We start from the raw sequence: 19,382 nt of genomic DNA, 5'->3' as shown, positions 1-19,382 counted from the left end.
CCTTCTCCCATCCTTGGTGCCTTCTGCTGCTTGCACCCAATGTATGTTCCCTTTCATTCTCCTTTGATACCAAGTGTAACCTTCCTGTAACCATGCCCTGCATGGGGCGTAGCCCCTGCCCATCTGTCTCAGCCAGGGCCTCTTAGCAACCCTGTGGAAAGAGTGGGCTTGAGCACCTACCTGGCACAGGCCTCCTGTCAACCACAAAGATTGTCCTCCAGTACCCCAGACCCAGGTCAGACAGGGCTGAGGTGGGGGCTTGGAAGAAGAGCTGAGCTGCTCCTTTACTGACATAGGGTGAGGAAAAGATGTTCCTGCTGGCTTTTGTGGTTGTTAAATCTGGTTGGTAACATTGCTATTGACCTTGTGTTTGTATTGGGATTGTTTTAATTCAGGAGTGGTTGAATAGAGACGGAAGAAACAACTGGAAGAGTTAGTAGTCATGTCCACTGATTAAGATCATCTGACCTTTTAGGCAAGGATGGAAAAGAAATGTGATTTTTTTATATCTACCTTTTTAAATTAAGTAGTCTTGGAAGAATTAAGAATATCAAAGTAGGTGACTGAGCACCTAACCTTCATTTTCATAGCTGGAGTGGATTAGATTTCATCTCCTATACACTGGATTAAGATCATCTGAATCTGACCAGGCTGCAAATCCAGTATAACAGAGTTTTCATAGCTAATCTGTGTAGCACTGTATGAATATAGCTGATTTGTATATTTTGAGCAAGAGGAAAGTCTGGAAAGCTTTCATGATGTGTGTAAAAAAACACCCCAACAAACCCAACCTGACATGCAACAGAACTAGCATAGTTTTAGTTTTTGTTATTTACAGCTGAAGCTGAACAGTGGATATAGTAGTGTATCTGAACTTTGTTCAGCCTCGCATCCAAAGATATACAGCCTCACTTTTTCATATGCATTACCTATTATGTCAGTTCTTGGAAGAATGGAGCACAGTATTGTACTTAATGTATTTGAAAACACTTCAACCTCAGTTGGGCGTTACTTAAGCATTTCAGAAAATGTACCCTTAAACTATCAGTTTATCTTCAAAGATTTTTTTTTTCTGTAGGATGAACCTGCTGATTCTTGAAACAAACCTGTAGGGATAAACAAGCATTAGTTTTCATTATGTTGAGAAGTAGTTTTAAGTAGAGAGGCTATGTCATGTCTCAGAATCTGTAGTAAGCCAGAGTATTGGGTGAGCTGGAGTAGAATTTAAGCTTTTATGTTTTTATTAGTCTAGGAAGGAGTAATACTTCTACCATTACATGATGATACATCACCTTAAAAATATTTATTAGGACCTGTGTTTCTTCTATGAAGGATGGGCATTAAGCTGCAGTAATGTAAGTGTGGTGGTTTGACCCTGACTGAGGAAAGAATCACCAGTTGGCTTCTCAACAATGCATATTTTCAATTCTGCTTTAGACATAGTCATTCTCGTACAAGCCTGGCAGCATGTTTAAGTATTTCAGAATTCTGTAAGGATAACATTTCTGTGACTAAGATGCTTCTCTTCCACATAGTAGGTGCTTGTTACATAATTTATACATTTTGCATATTTAATTTTGACAGCACGACTATTTATTTATTATCCAGTATAATTTATTTCACCTTTAATTTACTACTCTTAGCGTCTAGTGGAAATTCATATGCTAAAATCTTTGGTGTTGAGATTATTCTTATCCTGGATTACGGTGGAAACTACCTTAGTATGGTAGGAGTAAGCAATGCTTTCACTGTTAAAAGCAAATTCTGGCATTGCACTATAGCATCTTCTGGTATAGTCATTCTGAAACAGCATTGGTAGTCTGAGGCTTGTCCTGAAAAGAGGGTTATTTCCGCAGTGCAGTTATCCATGACTACATGGAGGTCTCTAGAAAGATTTCTATTTGATACAGACCTCCACATTCTGTCCTTTTTTTTCCACATGCCACAAAAGATCCAGATTCCAAATCTATCTGGAGAGAGAAAAATAAAGAAACCCAAAGTATATATCTATACAGAGACCTAATGAGGCAAGTGATTTTTTAATTTTTTTTTTTTAAGAAAGCTCTGATTTTCTCTTTTTTCAGGATGGGGAAGTTCTGCTTAAGTTTTACATCCTGCAAGAAAGTTAGGTACTTTGTTGACAAAGTCTTTTTTTCTGAGTATTCTCCTTAATACTTTTCTTACCCTAATACTTTTGTGACTAGAGTTAGTAAAAATGAGATATTCTTCTACTTTTTCCTAGTATCATAATGAATAGTTGGAACATTACATCGATTTTAAAATAAAGTATAAAATTAATACAATATTTTAATAACTAAGTGCAGATTATATGATTTGACATACAGTCATATAATAAGTACTGCTCTTGACGAGTCTACTTATTTTGTTGAAATTGTCTTTTCATTAGTAATGCAACAATATGTTTTCAACTCTACGACAATTTGCATGCATGCAGATGTTAAACGTCTCACTAAGCTCAAATAGCACTAGGCTTTTGATTGGCCCTGCTAGGAATAAGTACATTGTGCTGGTACTATCAAACACTTGAGTTGCCACTTTGCTATGTAGTATAAACAAGCTATGTTGTAGGATTTAGACAATATAGAATAGGTGAATCAACTTGGTTATTAACAGAGACAACACAGAGTAATCTAAGTGTGTTTGTATAAATAATGGTAGTTTTATCAAGCCATGTGGACCAGTGAACCTGTGAACCTTTCACAGTGTGCTGCATTTTAGAGCTGCAAAATGTATTCAGACAATCTGCTTTAAATGAGGCTCCTCAAGTTATCCCTGATGTATAGAAGAGTTGTGATGGCTAATGAAAACATTTTAAATTATGTAATAGGAAGTGTGAGAGAGGGAAGGACCTACTTCATATCAACTTTTAAATTATTAAATTATTTATATTAGACTATTTTACACATCTGCAATTTTTTCTCCTTTCTACTTAATTTCAACTTAGCACATAGGGAGAGCTCTGCCTGGTATAGTTCATAACTGAAATGAGTCAGAAAAAATGTTAACCTTGAGGTGACCTGTTTCCTAATTTGACAGAGAATATTGTTACTCTTTGTTTGCCCAGTAGCATGCCTACTTGGTATTAATTCTGTGATGAATACCGAAGACAACATCACATTTTTATTGAATAGTCATGTTTTTTAAAGTGAATCAAGCACTTTAAAGCAATCAAGACCAAATGAAGATACGTTTTTATCAAAGACTTCAAATTGACCGATATACAGACTTCATTAAAAAAATCCCAAAACATTCTTTCCCTGTGGAACCTGTAGGCTCTAGCTCATAGTCAAACTAAACTTTTTTTTGTGTGACTAAATAGACTAGTTACTTGAGGTGGTCCATAACAGTATGCTTTTTTTCGTTCAGTTCTCTTGTGCTTTTTTGTGTCTGTGAGCTTGCCTGAGTCCTGGTTTTTGTTCTAGCACAGTGAAGTATGCTACCATTAACTTGCCTTCTGCCTGACAGGAGAGTGCCCTTTGGCTAGAGCAGAAGAAGTAGTCCAGATGATACAGTGGGCTTTTAAAGGCAACGAACTCATTCTTTCAAGACAGCAAAGGCTGCCAAAACCAAACCCCACTATAAATACTGACCTGTCATGTGTTAGATTAGATAAATTGGAAAGAAAAATCTGTGTCTAACTGAACAAATACAAGCAAAAAGAGTGTCTGATGCTTTAGCTAGAGAGTTGAGACTTAGTTATTGTCAAGAACAACAAAGATTTCTGATAGAAAATATGCAAAGGTGATGCATACAAACAAAAAGCAACTTAGTAAACAGTTGTTATCATAAATAATTTGCACTGGAAAAAAATGTTCACATTTTGTAGTCCCTGGTGTCTTGAAAAATAGAAGAACAGAACAAAAAAAGTATCTGTATAATTACAAAATAAAATGGAGCTGCTGAACAGCCGTGTCTTATTGAAGGTATACAAAAAGACATGCAAACCTTCTGCCTCAATCTAGTTATGTCTCCATTGTCTGAGAAATATTGTTCGGCTTAGAAATAAAGATCCTGTTTTCTTTAAGGAGATTTTCATATGTTTCTGTCATATCTGTCAGTTTGAGTCAAAACCTTAAATATATAGATGTTAACACCTTTTTGCCCCACCCCGGAAACATTCAAGGTCAGGTTGGATAGGGCTCTGAGCAACCTGATCTAGTTGAAGATGTCCCTCATTGCAGGGGGGTTAGACTAGATGACCTTTAAAGGTCCCTTCCAGCCCAAACTATTCTATGATTCTATGAATTACCTTTTACTATTTTTCTGCCTTATGTATGATTACTTCTATTCTTTGATAAATACCTAACTGTAACTTTGTTTTCTTTTTTGTAAAGAACCACCATTTTTATTATATTGAGAAAAGTTAGCATGCGCTACTCACAGTTCCCTAGGGTAATTTGTACCATTGCATACACTCTCAGACAGGGCTTTTTTCTTTATAAAACTTCTGTGCAGTTAAATAAGGATAGGGGACACTATTAACATGTAAACCTCTATACATGGAAACGCTGTAATGTTTGTGCTTTCTTCTGTAGCTGTAGTAAGGCACTGAAAGGTTCTAATGCTTGTTGTTTCCCTGAGACAAGAGCAAGAACACTTCTGAAAAGCTTGACGCTGTCTTCTGTGTCTCCAGAGTACTACAAAATAGGAATACTTGGCTGCCTCTCTGCAGTTGTGTCCACCAAAGTATTGCTGTTTCTAAATTACTTTGAGAATGCTAAACAAGATGCACTTTTGAAGAGCCCTAAGTAATGGTAGAAATGTTGCTGAGGTTCTGCTTATTTTCATTGGGCTGGTACATCATGGCTTGGCTTGTGCATTATGGCGCACAGTTTGCGTGAGGTTGGTGGGGAAGCATCAAAAAGTGTCATCTGTCAAGTCAGTGATGAAGTACTGTGGAAAAAATCAGTGAGAATGACTTTATGAAACTTAGAGAAAGCAACACACCCACAGAGAAACTACTCTGTTGGAAACCTGTTACTATTAAAACAGTAAAAAGAGAGGATTAATAGAGAAAGATGACACTTGTTTATAGATTTCTCATTTCTTGGATGCTACTTGGGTACTTTAACAGCTTTACCCAAGACACCCCACAGTAATGGAAGTGAACAGATCGGTGTCTCTCTGCAAATGGTATTTGGTTTTAAGCTGTTTTACATGAAATAATCTAAAGATCTTAACAGAACTATTTTTTAATATCATACCTGCAGACAGAATAGATAAGGCTTCTAGAGTGTGATGTCCACTCAAATGCGTAAATCCTCAGAGTAAAGCCTATTTTAATGTTAGTGTGTTCTTTTGATTATTTAGAAGACACGTACTAGCTGTCTTTTTCTTAAATAACCTATTTGATTTTGAAAAAAACTTGTGGGATTTGTTTTAATAAAATCTGGATTCTTTAAATGTGTAGGAAAGGGTTATAGTCGTATACAACTTTACCACCTTTTAAAGTTGGAAGTGTATACTTATATGTAGTAAATATGTGTTCTTGAGTATTGAATGGTGAGAAGAGTTGAGTAAAACATGCTTCAGAGATTCTAATGGGGCCAGTGTTCTGAAAGTTTACTTCATTGTTCAGCTTATTACTGACTTTTATTAATGCACACTATATAATACTCTCTCTATATATACACACACACGCACATACAGATAATATTATGCTATTAGTCACTCTGAAATAGGCTTTTCATAAATTTATGCATGCTCACAAAACTATTTAAAGGCTAATATCTAAAGATCATTAAATTGCAAAGCATCTCTATTTTTTGCAAGCTGCAATTTTGGGGATCAAGTGAGTAAGAACTCAAAATCTCTATATAATATTTTTTCTTTTTCAAATTTTCTTCCTTTTGTATTTTCATTTATTACCATTGAAGACATCCTTTATCAAAACTGTTAGTTTCATGGGTGAATTATTTAGTAGCTTGTAGTACATTCAGCAGTTTTGCAGCTGTTCTTTAGAAATGATCTTCTAAAAAGCAGAGAAGGCAAAAAATTCTCACTTTTAAAACCTTTTCAATTTAAAGTTTAAAAATGTCTCTAGATCATATTGACATTTTCTCCCACCAAAAAGGAAATAGTTTAAGAAAAGCTTAAACAGCTAAAATATGAAAGTGTTGTGGTAGTTGAAATTAAACATTAAATAAAAAGTGTTGACTTACAGTTTATATACCTATATTTCTTCTCTGAAAAAATCTTGTTTCGAAGATGGGTATTTGCCCTTTCACACGTTGTCCTGATGTACACAGAGCAATGGGGAGACTCACCAGTGCTGTTTGGAAGATACTTACCAAAATAGGGAATATCCTTAGGATTACTACCATAAAAACAGTTTTGGAGGTATTTCTGTTTATTTGTTTTGCATCAGAAATCTAAACTCTTGGTCTTTAGAATACGGCCTTTTATGTGACTTCTACTTTTATTAAGAGATACAACTCCCTGGAGAGGCGGAAAATGGACCCTGTCTAGTTGAGTCCAGAACATTTGCTGCCATGCTATAGGCACTCTTGATGGTCAGTTGTGAAGATGCAATTCCTGGTAGGTTCAGGGTTTAATAACTAAGTTGTGTCTATTGTAACTGAAGCAGACTGAAAAGAAAATGTGTGGTACAGCTTTTCAAGCTGAATAGTATTTTTTATCCTTTGACTGAATCACTCAAGTTCGCCATAGTGGAAGACAAGCTCAGTTTGCTGCAGCAGGAGCAAATGATCCTCCCTTCTGATTAGAGACCTGTTGCTTCTAGTCAGAGTTTTGTTCATGTGAGAACTGAAGACAAAATGTGAAGTGTTAGAAAAGAACATCAAAATGGGATGTATGCTCATTAGTGGTTTCCTTTTCACTAAAGCTTTTTTGTTGAAAAGTGGCTCAGGACTAGTAAAGCAAAGCACCTGAGGTTTAAAAAAGTTAATCTTTGTAAATAAATCCTAGTCTAATAATTATATATGAAGCTATGTATTTTCCTAGAATAGATATTCTTGTTGCAAAAGATAATACTAGAGACTTGTTTCTTTATATTCTTGGTGAAAAAGCATTATCCATGAAGATAAATACCTTCTTCAGGGGGACTACAGATCCCAGATGTTAAGGTTTTTACCTTAACATGTTCCAGTGCCATACCATTTTTCATGTTTTGGAAGAAAAGTGTCGTTGAAAAGGAACACCAGCCATAAATCCTGACAACCTTTCTTCTGGATCCTTTATTTATTAGTTGAATGTGCAGCAAAGTGCGGTAGTTTGTAGGCGTATCCATGTTAGTGTTCTTCATAGATACACGTATTTGGCAGGACTGACTTTACAGGTACTTCATAATATGTACATTCTGGCTTCTCATTTACTCTGCAGAAGGAAATTCTTGTTTTAGTCCAACCCTGCCAGTGGATCTATAACCAGGAGTATCAGAGTCATAAGAATAACAGTCAGTGTCTGTAGATCAAGAAGTGTCCTTTTTGACAGAGGTATGGCAGTAAATTGCAGTAAAACACTGCAGATTTGAAGTTTTGTATGAAAGGTGGCAGGCAGACTTAAAATCGTTTCCAAACACTTTTGCATTATGTGGCCATAGTTTTACTAGGTCGTAACTTCTAAACTTTCAAAGCCCAGTTGTGAAAACTGCATTGATACTTTAGCTACATAACTATTATCAAGGAGGAGTGTTCTGGGGAACAAAAATGTTGCTTTGGGTAAGTTAGACCAAGGCCTATTTAAACGAACCAGAATGGCAGTTCTTTGTTTAAGAACAAATATTTCCAAGGTGGACATGCAGGTGGCATCTGCCTTTTGTTACTGTTGCTGATAATCCATGCAAATTTATCATTTATACATTCTTTAGAGACTGGCTTCAACATTCCAGATACTTCATCTGTGCTGACCTCATTTCAGGCTAGGACCAGAGAAACAGCATGACTTTCCCTGCAAATGGTCACAAACTTCCCAGGAAATGTGTAGTGCAAGGCAGTGAAGCTGAGTTTTCAGTATTTATTGTACTTTTAACTGCTGAGGCAGCTTGGTAAAAGAAGAAAGCTACTAAGTTAGGAGCTGACAGAGGATGAAGCAAAGAAATTAGTCTGGATAGGAGTATAAAAGCAGATGCAAACTCAGACAGTGGCAGTAGAAAGAGGGATAAATTAGAAAGAGAGCAGAGAAAAATAGCAATAAATATGAGTCGAAGGGAGAAGAGTGAAGGTGAGAGGTGGTAAGAAGAAGGCTGGCTGTGATAAGCTCCATGCCCATCCCTTTTCCTCTTTGAAAACCTGGAAATGAATCTAGATCACTTGCACCCAGGCATACTGATATCCCATGCTTGTCTGGGTCAGTGTGGTGGAAAATTTATCTTTTCAATTTTTTTTTTTTTAATTTTTAAATAACTGCCTATCAAATATTTGTTGAGTCAGGTACCACCTCAGCTAGGAGATATGTTGAGTGCCTGGGTAAGTATTAGTTTGAGTTAAGCAAGTGTGTTGTGATACAGGTGCTGCAGTTTTAGGCAGGAACCCTTCTGCTTACAATGCAGGTAGTAGGATAGCACAGAGATAATAGGAAATATGCGGTATCTGGAAGATGTTGCCTGTAAAGCTCCTGTATGTTTTACTGCAAGAAAATAAATAGAGACTGGGGCAAATGACTAGAAGAAGGGAATGAAGTTGCAGCTGAAGTTGTTTTGAACACTGTAGTTTGAATTTTTGTTGTCCTTTATAGAGACAGTGTAAAAACCAAGTTAATATGTTTCAAGTAGGTCCCCCAAAATTAATGGATAGTAGTGACAATTTTGGGCTTAATATTTCTTTTTTCCCCAACTCAAGCTTGGAGCTAGTTTCATCACTAAAGATATGACTTGAAGATGAACTTGTTAATTTTTGCTCTTACATACTGTGGTGATAAATGCCTAGAAGCAGGAGAAAGTGAAATTTATTCTCTGTGCCTGATCAGGATGGGTTCTCATTAAATGCGGTGCATGCCTGAGCAGCTTTATAATAATAATATACCTAATATATAATAGGCTATAATAATTGCTTCAAGTTTCATTTCTGGTTTTAAAGCTTGTTCATATGTATGTTGAACACTTTTTAATTGCAGTGGGATTTTTAGCAAGCTAAATTAGAATTTCCCATCTAAAGTCATACATTCCTGAATAAAACAGCGTGCAAGGTTGTCTTGGCTGGTAATTCTTGTCTTCCGGGCTGTGATATTTTGGTCCCATATTCTACATGAGTGTTGTCTTCTCTCATTACTGAAGTCGCCATTCTGGAATGGGGCGAGGTGTTAAAAGGTATCCTTGAATTTTAAATATACAAAACTAGAACCCTTTGCATATTTGCAACTTAAAATTTTGCGTGTCCTAAACAGGGATGGTCAGGTTCCAAGGTTTAACTTGCATTATTTCAAACGGTGCGTTGTACCATGTCATGTGTGTATTGAGGAAGACTACAATAGCTGCTACTGTATGTTTGCTTATGTTGATACTTAAATAGCGTGCCTGGCTCAGGGTCATTTAACTTAAATACAAAACAAAAATCTTTTCTAAAACTGCTAGCAGTAAGCAACAATTTATCAATATATGAATGAGCAAGCCACAGCAAAAGAGAGAAGATATTCCCTGCAATGCTGAATGTTGTAACTGCATTTAGAATAATACCAAAGGAGAGAATAAATCTTTTTCAAACTGAGAAATACAAACTTTTTCTCTTCTTTTTTTTTGAAGTATATAGTGAGGTGGAATTTCAGCACTGATGGAATCAGGATAGTGGCTGATGGAAATCAGTTATAATATCTTTTACATAGAAGATGGAAATTTCTGATTTAAAAATAAGACGATTTGAAGGCAAATTTCTCCATGCAAATCCAGTCATAAGCAGAGAATTTACTGCAAGGATGAGACATACTGTGGAAGAGATGGTTGTGATAGACTTTGCAAAAATAGAAAAATAATTGTAATGCTACCTTATGATCACCATGTTTGCCTGTGAGAGCTTTGTATAATCATGGTGAAGATAGAGTACTGATAATGGGGAATTCAAATTCCCGATAACAATCCTGAGGGAAAAAAAAGAAACTGATGGTGCTTGGTCAGTGGCTAGATAAAACTCCTAATGTTAGTCAGGACAGTTGTCAGCAGAACCACAGAATCACAGAATCATTAAGGTTGGAAAAGACCTTTAAGATCATCAAGTCCAACCATCAACCCAACACCACCATGCCCACTAAACCATGTCCCAAAGTGCCCTTCAACATGTTTTTTGAATACTTCCAGGGGTGGTGACTCCACCACCTCCCTGGGCAGCCTGTTCCAATGTTTGACCACTCGTCTCAGTAAAGACATTTTTCCTAATATCTGGTCTAAGCCTCCCTTGGCGCAACTTGAGGCCATTTCCTCTCATCCTATGGCTAGTTACTTGGGAGGAGAGACCAACACCCACCCCACCACAACCCACTTTCAGGTAGTTTTAGAGAGCCATGAGGTCTCCCCTCAGCCTCCTCCAGACTGAACAACCCCAGTTCCCTTAGCCACTCTTCGTAAGACTTGTGGTCTTGAGCCTTCACCAGCTTCGTTGCCCTTCTCTGGACACACTCCAGCAACTTAACATCCTTCTTGTAGTGAGGGGCCCAAAACTGAACACAGCATTCAAGATGTGGCCTCACCAGTGCCGAGTACAGGGGCACAATCACTTCCCTACTCTTGCTGGCCACACTATTCCTGATACAGGCCAGGATGCTGTTGGCCTTCTTGGCCACCTGGGTACACTGCTGGCTCATATTCAGCTGGTTGCCAGCGACCACCCCCAGGTCCTTTTCTGCCGGGCAGCTCTCCAGCCACTCCTCCCCAAGCCTTAGCGTTGCATGGGGTTGTTGTGACCAAAGTGCAGGACCTGGCACTTGGCCTTATTAAGCCTCATACAATTGACCTCAGCCCATAGATCCAGCCTGTCGACATCCTCTGCAAAGAGTTAACTTCAGCCCTGTGGCTGGCCAAAGATGCAGGTTAAGAAGGTGCGGAAGAGACAGAGGAACATGTGATAGAGACTTCTCTTATTTCTGTGACACCCATGTGACCTCTATCACTGCCAGTAGCTTGCCATCTTCTGGTGTTCTTACGTAAGGCAGCAAGAAGCTTTGTTTCAATTGTGCAGTCAGAAATGCAGACACAAGGAGACACTGTCTCTACACTGAGACGATACTGTGAGCTAACCAAGAACATGAATTTACAGCATACTAACTATTCCACACCAGTTCTCTATCCAGTTTTTTGGGTACAAGTAGTATTCTGTCCTCACTTTGTGTCAAGTGAGGTAGGTCATTCCACATTCAAAAAGTCCATGCAAGAGAGTAATGCCAAGAAGGCAGTGGTAGAGAAAATTCATATGCAGAGTTAGTTAGCAGTAACTTTTCCTTGAAAACAAGCTCTTTTTAAATTTCATTTTTAGAAGATAAAATAAACCACTTTTGTAGAAGAACTTTCGTGATCACATAATAGTGTCTTATAATTAAGAATTTCATTATTAGCCTTGGAGGACACAATTAGGTGCAGCCTAGGGATGACTTCAATTCCTGTGCTTTGGCATATAGGAATCAGACTGTAGAAATATTGAAGCACTGCCTTCATGTGCCTGTATAGATTTGTCAATTCATGAACATTCATTAATTCATTGCTTTAAAAATAAAGCCTAAAAATGTGAACATGGCAAATTGTAAAGTGAGTGAGGAAATTAATTGTCAGCAAGAAGATATTTTTGATAGTGTTCAACATCTATATGTGGTAAAACTGCTTTTCAGAAAATTCTGCAATGTAATTTCATAACTGCTTTTTAAAAAGTTAATTCTGTGTCTATGTTTTCAATTTGTAGGTATATCGAAACCTTGAAGGAACACAAACCAAAAATCATCTGGGATGAAAAAATTGCTGAACACTACTTTGAATACAAAAAGTGGGTTACGTTTATTAACTTACTGTTCTGCAAATATTTTTGGGCATGGCCCAGTACACAATGAACTACCAGTTAACTATAGCATGCAGCTGAATTCAGCAAATGGAAATTCTGCTCTTTGTGATCTGTATGTCAACACTGAACTGCAGCATAAAAGAGTGCTCAGGCGAGAAGTAAATCAGAGAAGGATTAATGAACTAATATAAACTAAAACAATCTTTAGACGTCTGATGAGTCATATACTTAGAAGTTATCCGTCAAAGTTACCTGCTGAGTGTCAGTTAATCAGAGGCTCTGAAATTAGTAATGTGAGCTGTTGGGTGATTATGAATAATTTGGCCAAAAATAGGTCTGAGAAAAATCTGTGATACAAGAGCCTGGTTTTACAAGTCCTAGTGATAAGATTGGTCAAGCAACAGATTTCCACTAAATGGAATGGACTGTAGAGAAATGTAATGAGAATTATATCAAGTGACTTCCAGGTGAAGTTTTTAAAAGGACTGAGAGCATGAAGGGAGAGGGTAATAACTTTCTTTGTCCTCCCTTTTTATTATGAAATGACAAGAGAATTCCAGATGCTAGGAAAAATCCATTTAAAACAGATTTCTTTTTTTTTTTTAAAAAGCAACATTTTAGTAAGCTCAGTTATAATTTGCTATTTTGGTATGCAAATATACCAAGAAATACAGTAAAATTATACAAACAAAATCCTACTACTTCTACAAAACTGTGTCTTGGATATTACTCAATGCATTGGTAATGTGAAGACACACCACTGAAAACAAGCGTAAAAAATATTTTAGGGTGATTTAAGAAAAAAAATCAGAACTACTTTGTTATTTCCAAAATACCTTCCTTGTATATATACTATAGCTACCTTAAGTATTTTTAAATGTAAAAAAAAACCCCAAAACCTAAAAATGTCCTACTTTTATACTTTTAGTTTTAATTTTCAAGGTTTCTCTCGGCCTGTAATTTTCTCCCGACTTCTCAGCAACAGGTATTTCTTATCAGAAAAAAAAAAAAAAAATTACCTGTTGCTCAGCAGTGTTTTAATTTATTTTCTGTGTTTGTATGAAAGGACTGGTATCTGTGGTCCTCCATATTTAATTCTTTGGGATCCTGTTGCGAAATTATTTGTGCCAAACAATTACAATGTTTTTTGTGTTAACTAAAGAGGCATAAATCAGAAGCTTTGTTTTACTGATCTTTAACACACAATCCAATTGGCAACACAGTGACCGCTGGATGAAAACTTGCTCTCGAAAGAGTAATTGGAGGGCTCTTTTTGAACAGCATGCTTCTGGGGTTCATTTCTGAAACACACTTCCTAACAGTCTCCTTGCAAACTGAACATGTGGGAAGTAGTACTACCTGATTTGCCTTTGAAAGCCGGTCTTTGGAAATCCTTGTTTGTGGGCTTCCTGGAGGAATTTTTGATGCATAAAGCACCCTGGATCTGAAAATCACTCTAAACTTCACTTGCTGCACTGTGCTTGGCAGGCAGCCATGTGGATCAGCATGTCTGCAGTGGTTCAGCTGGCTGGAGGGGAGGGTTATTTGAGGGAAGTTTTTTTCAGCTACTACTTTGGTTTGCAAAGGTTCAGTTACATTGGCTGGGGATGGCAGCCAGGCCTGGAATATGCTTCACTGGTAAAACACCTCACCTGGAAATCTTGCATGTCTGCAGTGGCCAAGAAATCGAATTATGACTCTTTTAAGCAAAGCACAGCTAGTGATTTTCATGTAGCAGGCAGAGATTATTACAAATAGTTACAGATACCTGTTGTCTCTGAGTGCTTGTCCCAGTGCACTTTACAGGTAAGTATGCATTTACGTAAGTTGGGAGATTTGGGGAGCAATTCCTGGTTGGTCTGTCCATGCACTCTGCATTTCCTCCTAGTCTAACTGGTAAAGTGGTGCTGTGAGACCACTTGTAACTCATCCTTCTTATTATTAGGGGTTTAAAATGCAGCCTTGGTATCTGTGCCCAGTGTAGCTTGCCCTGTCTGTATATTTTGTACTGCTAGCCTTTAATTTAACCTGAAAGATAGTAACTTGGGGAATTGGGGAAAATCTTTCACAGTTTGCATCTGACAACCAAATGTCATCTTTTTCAGATGCGCATTTAGTAGGTGCAACTGTCTTTTACTATCTGACAATTTTAAAACCCAGTTGCAACAAGGTATCTCAGTGTGTTTACTTAGATCTAGTATCAAACCATCTCTGTTTGTGAGATCTCTTCTTGGATCCTTTATTTTCGCTATCTGCGTTCTCACCTCTTTTAAGAGTTGTCCTTCTTAAAGGCCACTAGTATGGGGTAAATAAGTATCTTGTCTGACTCTGCTATATTATATTTCATTGTAACCAGTTCTTGGATGAAGTGTTACACCCAAAGAAGTGCAGAACTTTCATCTTAATCATGAAAGTTACCTGATTTCTTCCCAAACTTTGTGTTAGTTATTAGGAAACTGTGCTCTGTTCTTTTTAGATGTTTTGAAAGGCCTTATCCTGAAGGATTTCCTTTTAAGGAATCCTTTAGATAACCAGGGATTGTTGCTGTTGCAGTTGTGTACTGTGTTTGCATGGCAAGGTTTTGGTAGCAGAGGGGCTGCAGGGGTGGCTTCTGTGAGAAGCTGCTAGAAGCTTTCCCTATGTCCAATAGAGCCAATGCCAGCTGGCTCCAAGACAGACCCACCACTGGCCAAAGCCAAGCCCATCAGCGACGGTGTTAGCGCCTCTGAGATAACATATTAAAGAAGGGGGAAAAAAACTGGCATACAACATTTGCAACTGGAGAGAGGAGTGAGAAGATGTGAAACACCTCTACAGACACCAAGGTCAGTGAAGAAGGAGGGGGAAGAGGGGCTGCAGGCACCACAGCAGAGATTCCCCTGCAGCCCATGGTGAAGACCATGGTGAGGAGGCTGTCCCCCTGCAGCCCATGGAGTTCCATGGTGGAGCAGATCTCCACCTGCAGCCCAGGGAGGACCCTACGCTGGATCAGGTGAATGTCTGAAGGAGTCTGTGACCCCTTGGGAAACCCATGCTGGAGCAGGTTTGCTGGCAGGACTTGTGACCCTGTGAGGGACCCACACTTGGAGCAGTCTGTTCCTGAAGGACTGCACCCCATGGAAGGGACCCAGGCTGGAGCAGTTTGTGAGGAACTGCAGCCTGTGGGAAGGACTCACATTGGAGAAGTTCATGGAGGACTGTCTCCAGTGGGAGGGACACCACTCTGGAGGAGTTGAAGAGCGTGAGGAGTCCTTCCCTTGAGAACGAAGGAGTCGCAGAGACAACGTGTGATGAACTGACTGCAATTCCATTCCCAAATCCCCCTGTGCCACTTCAGTGGAGGAAGTAGAGAAAATCAGGAGCAAAATTGAGCCCGAGAAGAAGGGAGTTGTAGGGGGAAGGTGTTTTAAGATTTGGTTTTAGTTCTTATTATCCGTACTGTGATTTGTTTCATAATAAATTAAATTTATTTTTTTCCCCAAGTGGAGTGTGTTTTGCCTGTGATGGTAATGGCTGAATGATGTCTCCCTATCCTTATCTCGACCCACGGGTGTCTCATTATACGTTCTCTCCCCTGTCCAGCTGAGGAGGGGAGTGATAGAATGGGTTTGGTGGGCACCTGGGATCTAGCCAGGGTTAACCCAGCACATTGTGGCATGATGCAATTGTTATGCAAAGACTCCTTTAGCAGGTCTTTTACTCCCTAGAGTCATGTTTTGAACTTTCTAGCTGTCCAGCTGCTAACATTGTCAAAGCCCATTTAAGTAAGATGATTTTGTCAGGAGGACATTTCTGACAAATATTCCTGTAACTGATACCTGCAGGACATTGACATGGTTACATACTTGGCTTTTAGATGTATTCTTTACCTTCTCTTATTGGCTTTTCCCCCACCACTTTGGATTTATGTGCCATGATATGTCTGTACCTACAGTAGAAAAGGGGCAGGAGTAGAAGTCCTTATCTGCAGTAGAAAAGGAAGAGAAGTAGAGAAGATTTTGTCCCTACCCTGCCCTCAGTTGATAGAGTAGCCAGAGTGCAAGTATGGAATTAATGGAAGTTGATGGCAAAAGTGTCTGATTTCAGCGACTGAGTGCCTCAGCATCCAGGGTTGAATGAACACTGGGTAAGAAATCACAAAGATACAAGCTACTAAATGGCAAGTAGTCACTGTCCTTGATATGGGCGTATTAATGCTCATGTTCTGAACATACTAGCATATCTTATTTTTAATAGCAATAACCTCTTCAAAATTAAATTGGCAGTTTTCTTCAGCACCGTCTTTGTTTCCTTTTAGTTGGAAGGAATAAAACTGGTTTTGAATTCTAAACGCAGCTAAAAATCCTATGGGTATCTGTGAAAGCTATTGTGACTTTGGTTTTCCTGTTTTGCAGAAATAAAGGAGGAAAACATGCTGTCTTCTACCCAACACTGAAGGTAAGTGCCACTTTTTCACATCAGAGGGCTGTAAGAGGAAAAACATGTTTACTTGACTTGTTGCATTACTGAGACACTTCAGAAAATGTTGAATTGGGTTTAGGCTTTTCTGAAAGGAGTTTACCCTCATATAGTTGTTATAATTCGAAGCTTCCGCTGCCTATACAAGAAGATTGTTTTTCTTTCTCATGGATAATGGAGTTTTGGGATCTTTGAAGATTAGCCATGTCTAGAGAGAAGACACACCAGGGCAAACCAGTGCTCCACTCTGTTCGAGTGCACAGATCATGTGCTAATAGACATGCTGATTGTTGGACAAGAGACCGAAGAAGTTTTCCTTCTGATCGTGTTGGCTGGAAGCTTGAGGAACTTTTGCCTTCCTCTGTAACAGGGTCCTGATTCTCCTGTCAGCCTGCATCACTCTGTTTTCTCCAGTTCTGTTTCTGTGGAATATATTTTAGTGCTTTGAAAACTTAAGCATTTGGCCTTCCTAAAGTCCTTTGGCAGGACATAGAATTTCTGTCTACACAATAGTCTGCAATATACCAACCCTAGTTCCTAGGAAGCTATCTTTAGATTTTCTCAAATTAAGCTAAAGGCACTATGTTAAGCCTCTGCTGGCTTTTAATATTGGAAGGGAATTGCTTCTGTAGTGAAAGTATTTACAGAGAACAGAGGCATGGTTAAACTAGTGTGAAATGATCCAAGACGCTGCCCCTCACTACAAGAAGGATGTTGAGGTGCTGGAGTGTGTCCAGAGAAGGGCAACGAAGCTGGTGAGGGGTCTGGAGCACAAGGCTTATGAGGAGCGGCTGAGGGAACTGGGGTTGTTTAGTCTGGAGGAGAGGAGGCTGAGGGGAGACCTTATCGCTCTCTACAGCTACCTGAAAGGGGGTTGTGGTGAGGTGGGTGTTGGTCTCTTCTCCCAAGTAACTAGTGATAGGACAAGAGGAAATAGCCTCAAGTTGCGCCAGGGGAGGTTTAGATTGGATATTAGGAAAAATTTCTTCACTGAGAGGGTGGTCAGGCATTGGAACAGGCTGCCCAGGGGAGGTGGTGGAGTCGCCATCACTGGAAGTGTTCAAAAAACGTGTGCGTGTGGCACTTCAGGACATGGTTTAGGGAACATGGTGGCGCTGGATTAATGGTTGGACTTGATGATCTTGAAGGTCCTTTCCAACCTTAGTGATTCTGTGATTCTGAACAGGATTGTTATCTTAAGGTCCATTAGTACAAGGCTATTTCCCTTCATTAATCTTTGTGGAAGCACTAGCACATATGGGATATTAATTACCACGTCTAACTATGTTCTTGTTAGTAGTACCTGTCTTAGAGTGTTAGAAAGTTTCATTGTGAATCTATCAGAGAAAAGATAGAGTGTGCTGCATGTCATTCTGCTACGTTCTCTTTGGCCACGTGGAAGGGTTTCGCCCTGCTATTGTCAGTACTAACCAGGCTAAGAACACTCATTCCTGTACATTTCTTTCATTACTTCTTCTCTAACAGATACTCAATTGTGGTGGTTGGTGAATTTATGGAAAGAGGTTTGTTTTCCAATTTCAGTAAGCCTGTAATGAAATATCTTGAGATTTGTATGCTGGGGCAAATCAAAGAGTTGTTCACATAATGTTGATCAAGATAGTAGGGGAACACTTAATTTTATTACCCCGTGACAAGTGTGTTTCTTCCCCTTTTTAATGTTATAATCACTGGCAGGTTGCTCAAAATTGGTTTGTTCATGATGAGTTAAAAACAGTCATGAATGCCAGGCCCAGTGGATCTGTTTTCAATGCAAATGAGTTTTAAACAGCCCTGGTGTGAGCAGTTTAAACATCACAGTGTTGCACTTCAAAGTAAGAAAACCTGAAAGTAAAAGATTGAAAAATAATTATTTTTATTGTCTGAACTGAAAGAAGTGCAGAACATGAATTGTGGTATTGCTTCCCTTGTAAACCAATAGCTAAACTAACTCTAAATCAATGGCTGGAGCTCAAACAGGGATACTTTTAAATATTAATCTCCCAGAATCTCATTAAAATAGAATGGTGATAATGAAAATTGTGACTCTGTCCTGGGAGAAGGCAAGGGTGGGTAAGAGATCTTGATGGTATTTGACAAGTTGCTCTAATTGTCTTCAGTGATAAAGTTTTATTTTACCCCTAAGACATTTCTGGGAAGATTTAGAATTTCTGTACATTGTGAAATGATAGCCTACATTAAAATAGTCCTTTGCATAGTTCATAAATCTGATTTATTTCTGTGGCATTTTGTCTATTTAGCTGGTTATCTTTTATTAGGTCATTGAATTAACTGGTGCAATTAACTGTCTCTTACTGAATGATTGCTTGCTAACCAGAGAGTATTTGAAATACAGGCTAGGTTATTCAGTGTGTGGTTCAAGGATAGATGTTTTTTAAAAGTCTGATAATAGCATGAAAAGATGGCAGCATGGAGTGTCTAATGTCTCTGACTAAAAGGTTATTGCTTTATGTGTCTTTCTCTTAGTCCATCCAGTTGCGCTTAGAGCTTGCAAAAGAATTGGGCACTGGAATATCCATCTGGGAACTGGGACAAGGCCTGGACTATTTTTATGACCTGCTTTAAAATAAGAAATGATCTGGGAAAGACTGTATTTGCTTCACTGAGACTCCACCTTCAATTAATTTGGGTATCCTGGAGAGGTGATTTTTAAAACATTTTTTGTAATTTATATCATATCTGTATTAAACTTGCATTTTTCCCAATAAAGAACTTTTTCTGATTTGTCACACAGATGTGATTGTTGCTATCTGGTAAAATTCAGAGGGGAAAAAAAAAAAAAGAAATTTCTTTTAAAGGTCCTGAATTCAGAGTCATTGAAAATAGACCAACATAGATGGAATGGAGTCAGAGTTGAAAATATTTTCTGAAATCTTTTCTGCAAGAAGTAAAATGGACAAGTTGATGCCATCTGATCAAAATTTAAGATGGACACCTCTCAAACAATTGCTG

The 19,382-nt window shown here is 38.5% G+C and overlaps 1 protein-coding gene across 1 annotated transcript in view; it reads left to right on the top strand.

Annotated features, from left to right (window-relative positions):
• CHID1 (chitinase domain containing 1) overlaps positions 1–19,011 on the top strand; it is a 135,055-nt gene extending 116,044 nt beyond the window's left edge. The window contains exons 10-12 of the mRNA XM_082000679.1: positions 11,859–11,939; positions 16,349–16,391; positions 18,897–19,011. Coding sequence (XP_081856805.1) covers positions 11,859–11,939; positions 16,349–16,391; positions 18,897–18,995 — 223 coding nt within the window. The 3' untranslated portion in view covers positions 18,996–19,011. The remainder of the gene's footprint in view (positions 1–11,858; positions 11,940–16,348; positions 16,392–18,896) is intronic.
• The last annotated feature ends 371 nt before the right edge of the window (positions 19,012–19,382 follow it).

This window comes from Phaethon aethereus (assembly GCF_964289735.1).
Source record: "Phaethon aethereus genome assembly, chromosome: 5".
Taxonomy (NCBI): domain Eukaryota; kingdom Metazoa; phylum Chordata; class Aves; order Phaethontiformes; family Phaethontidae; genus Phaethon; species Phaethon aethereus.
Note: the sequence above shows the minus strand (reverse complement) of the source record. Positions and strands in the feature narration are given on the sequence as shown.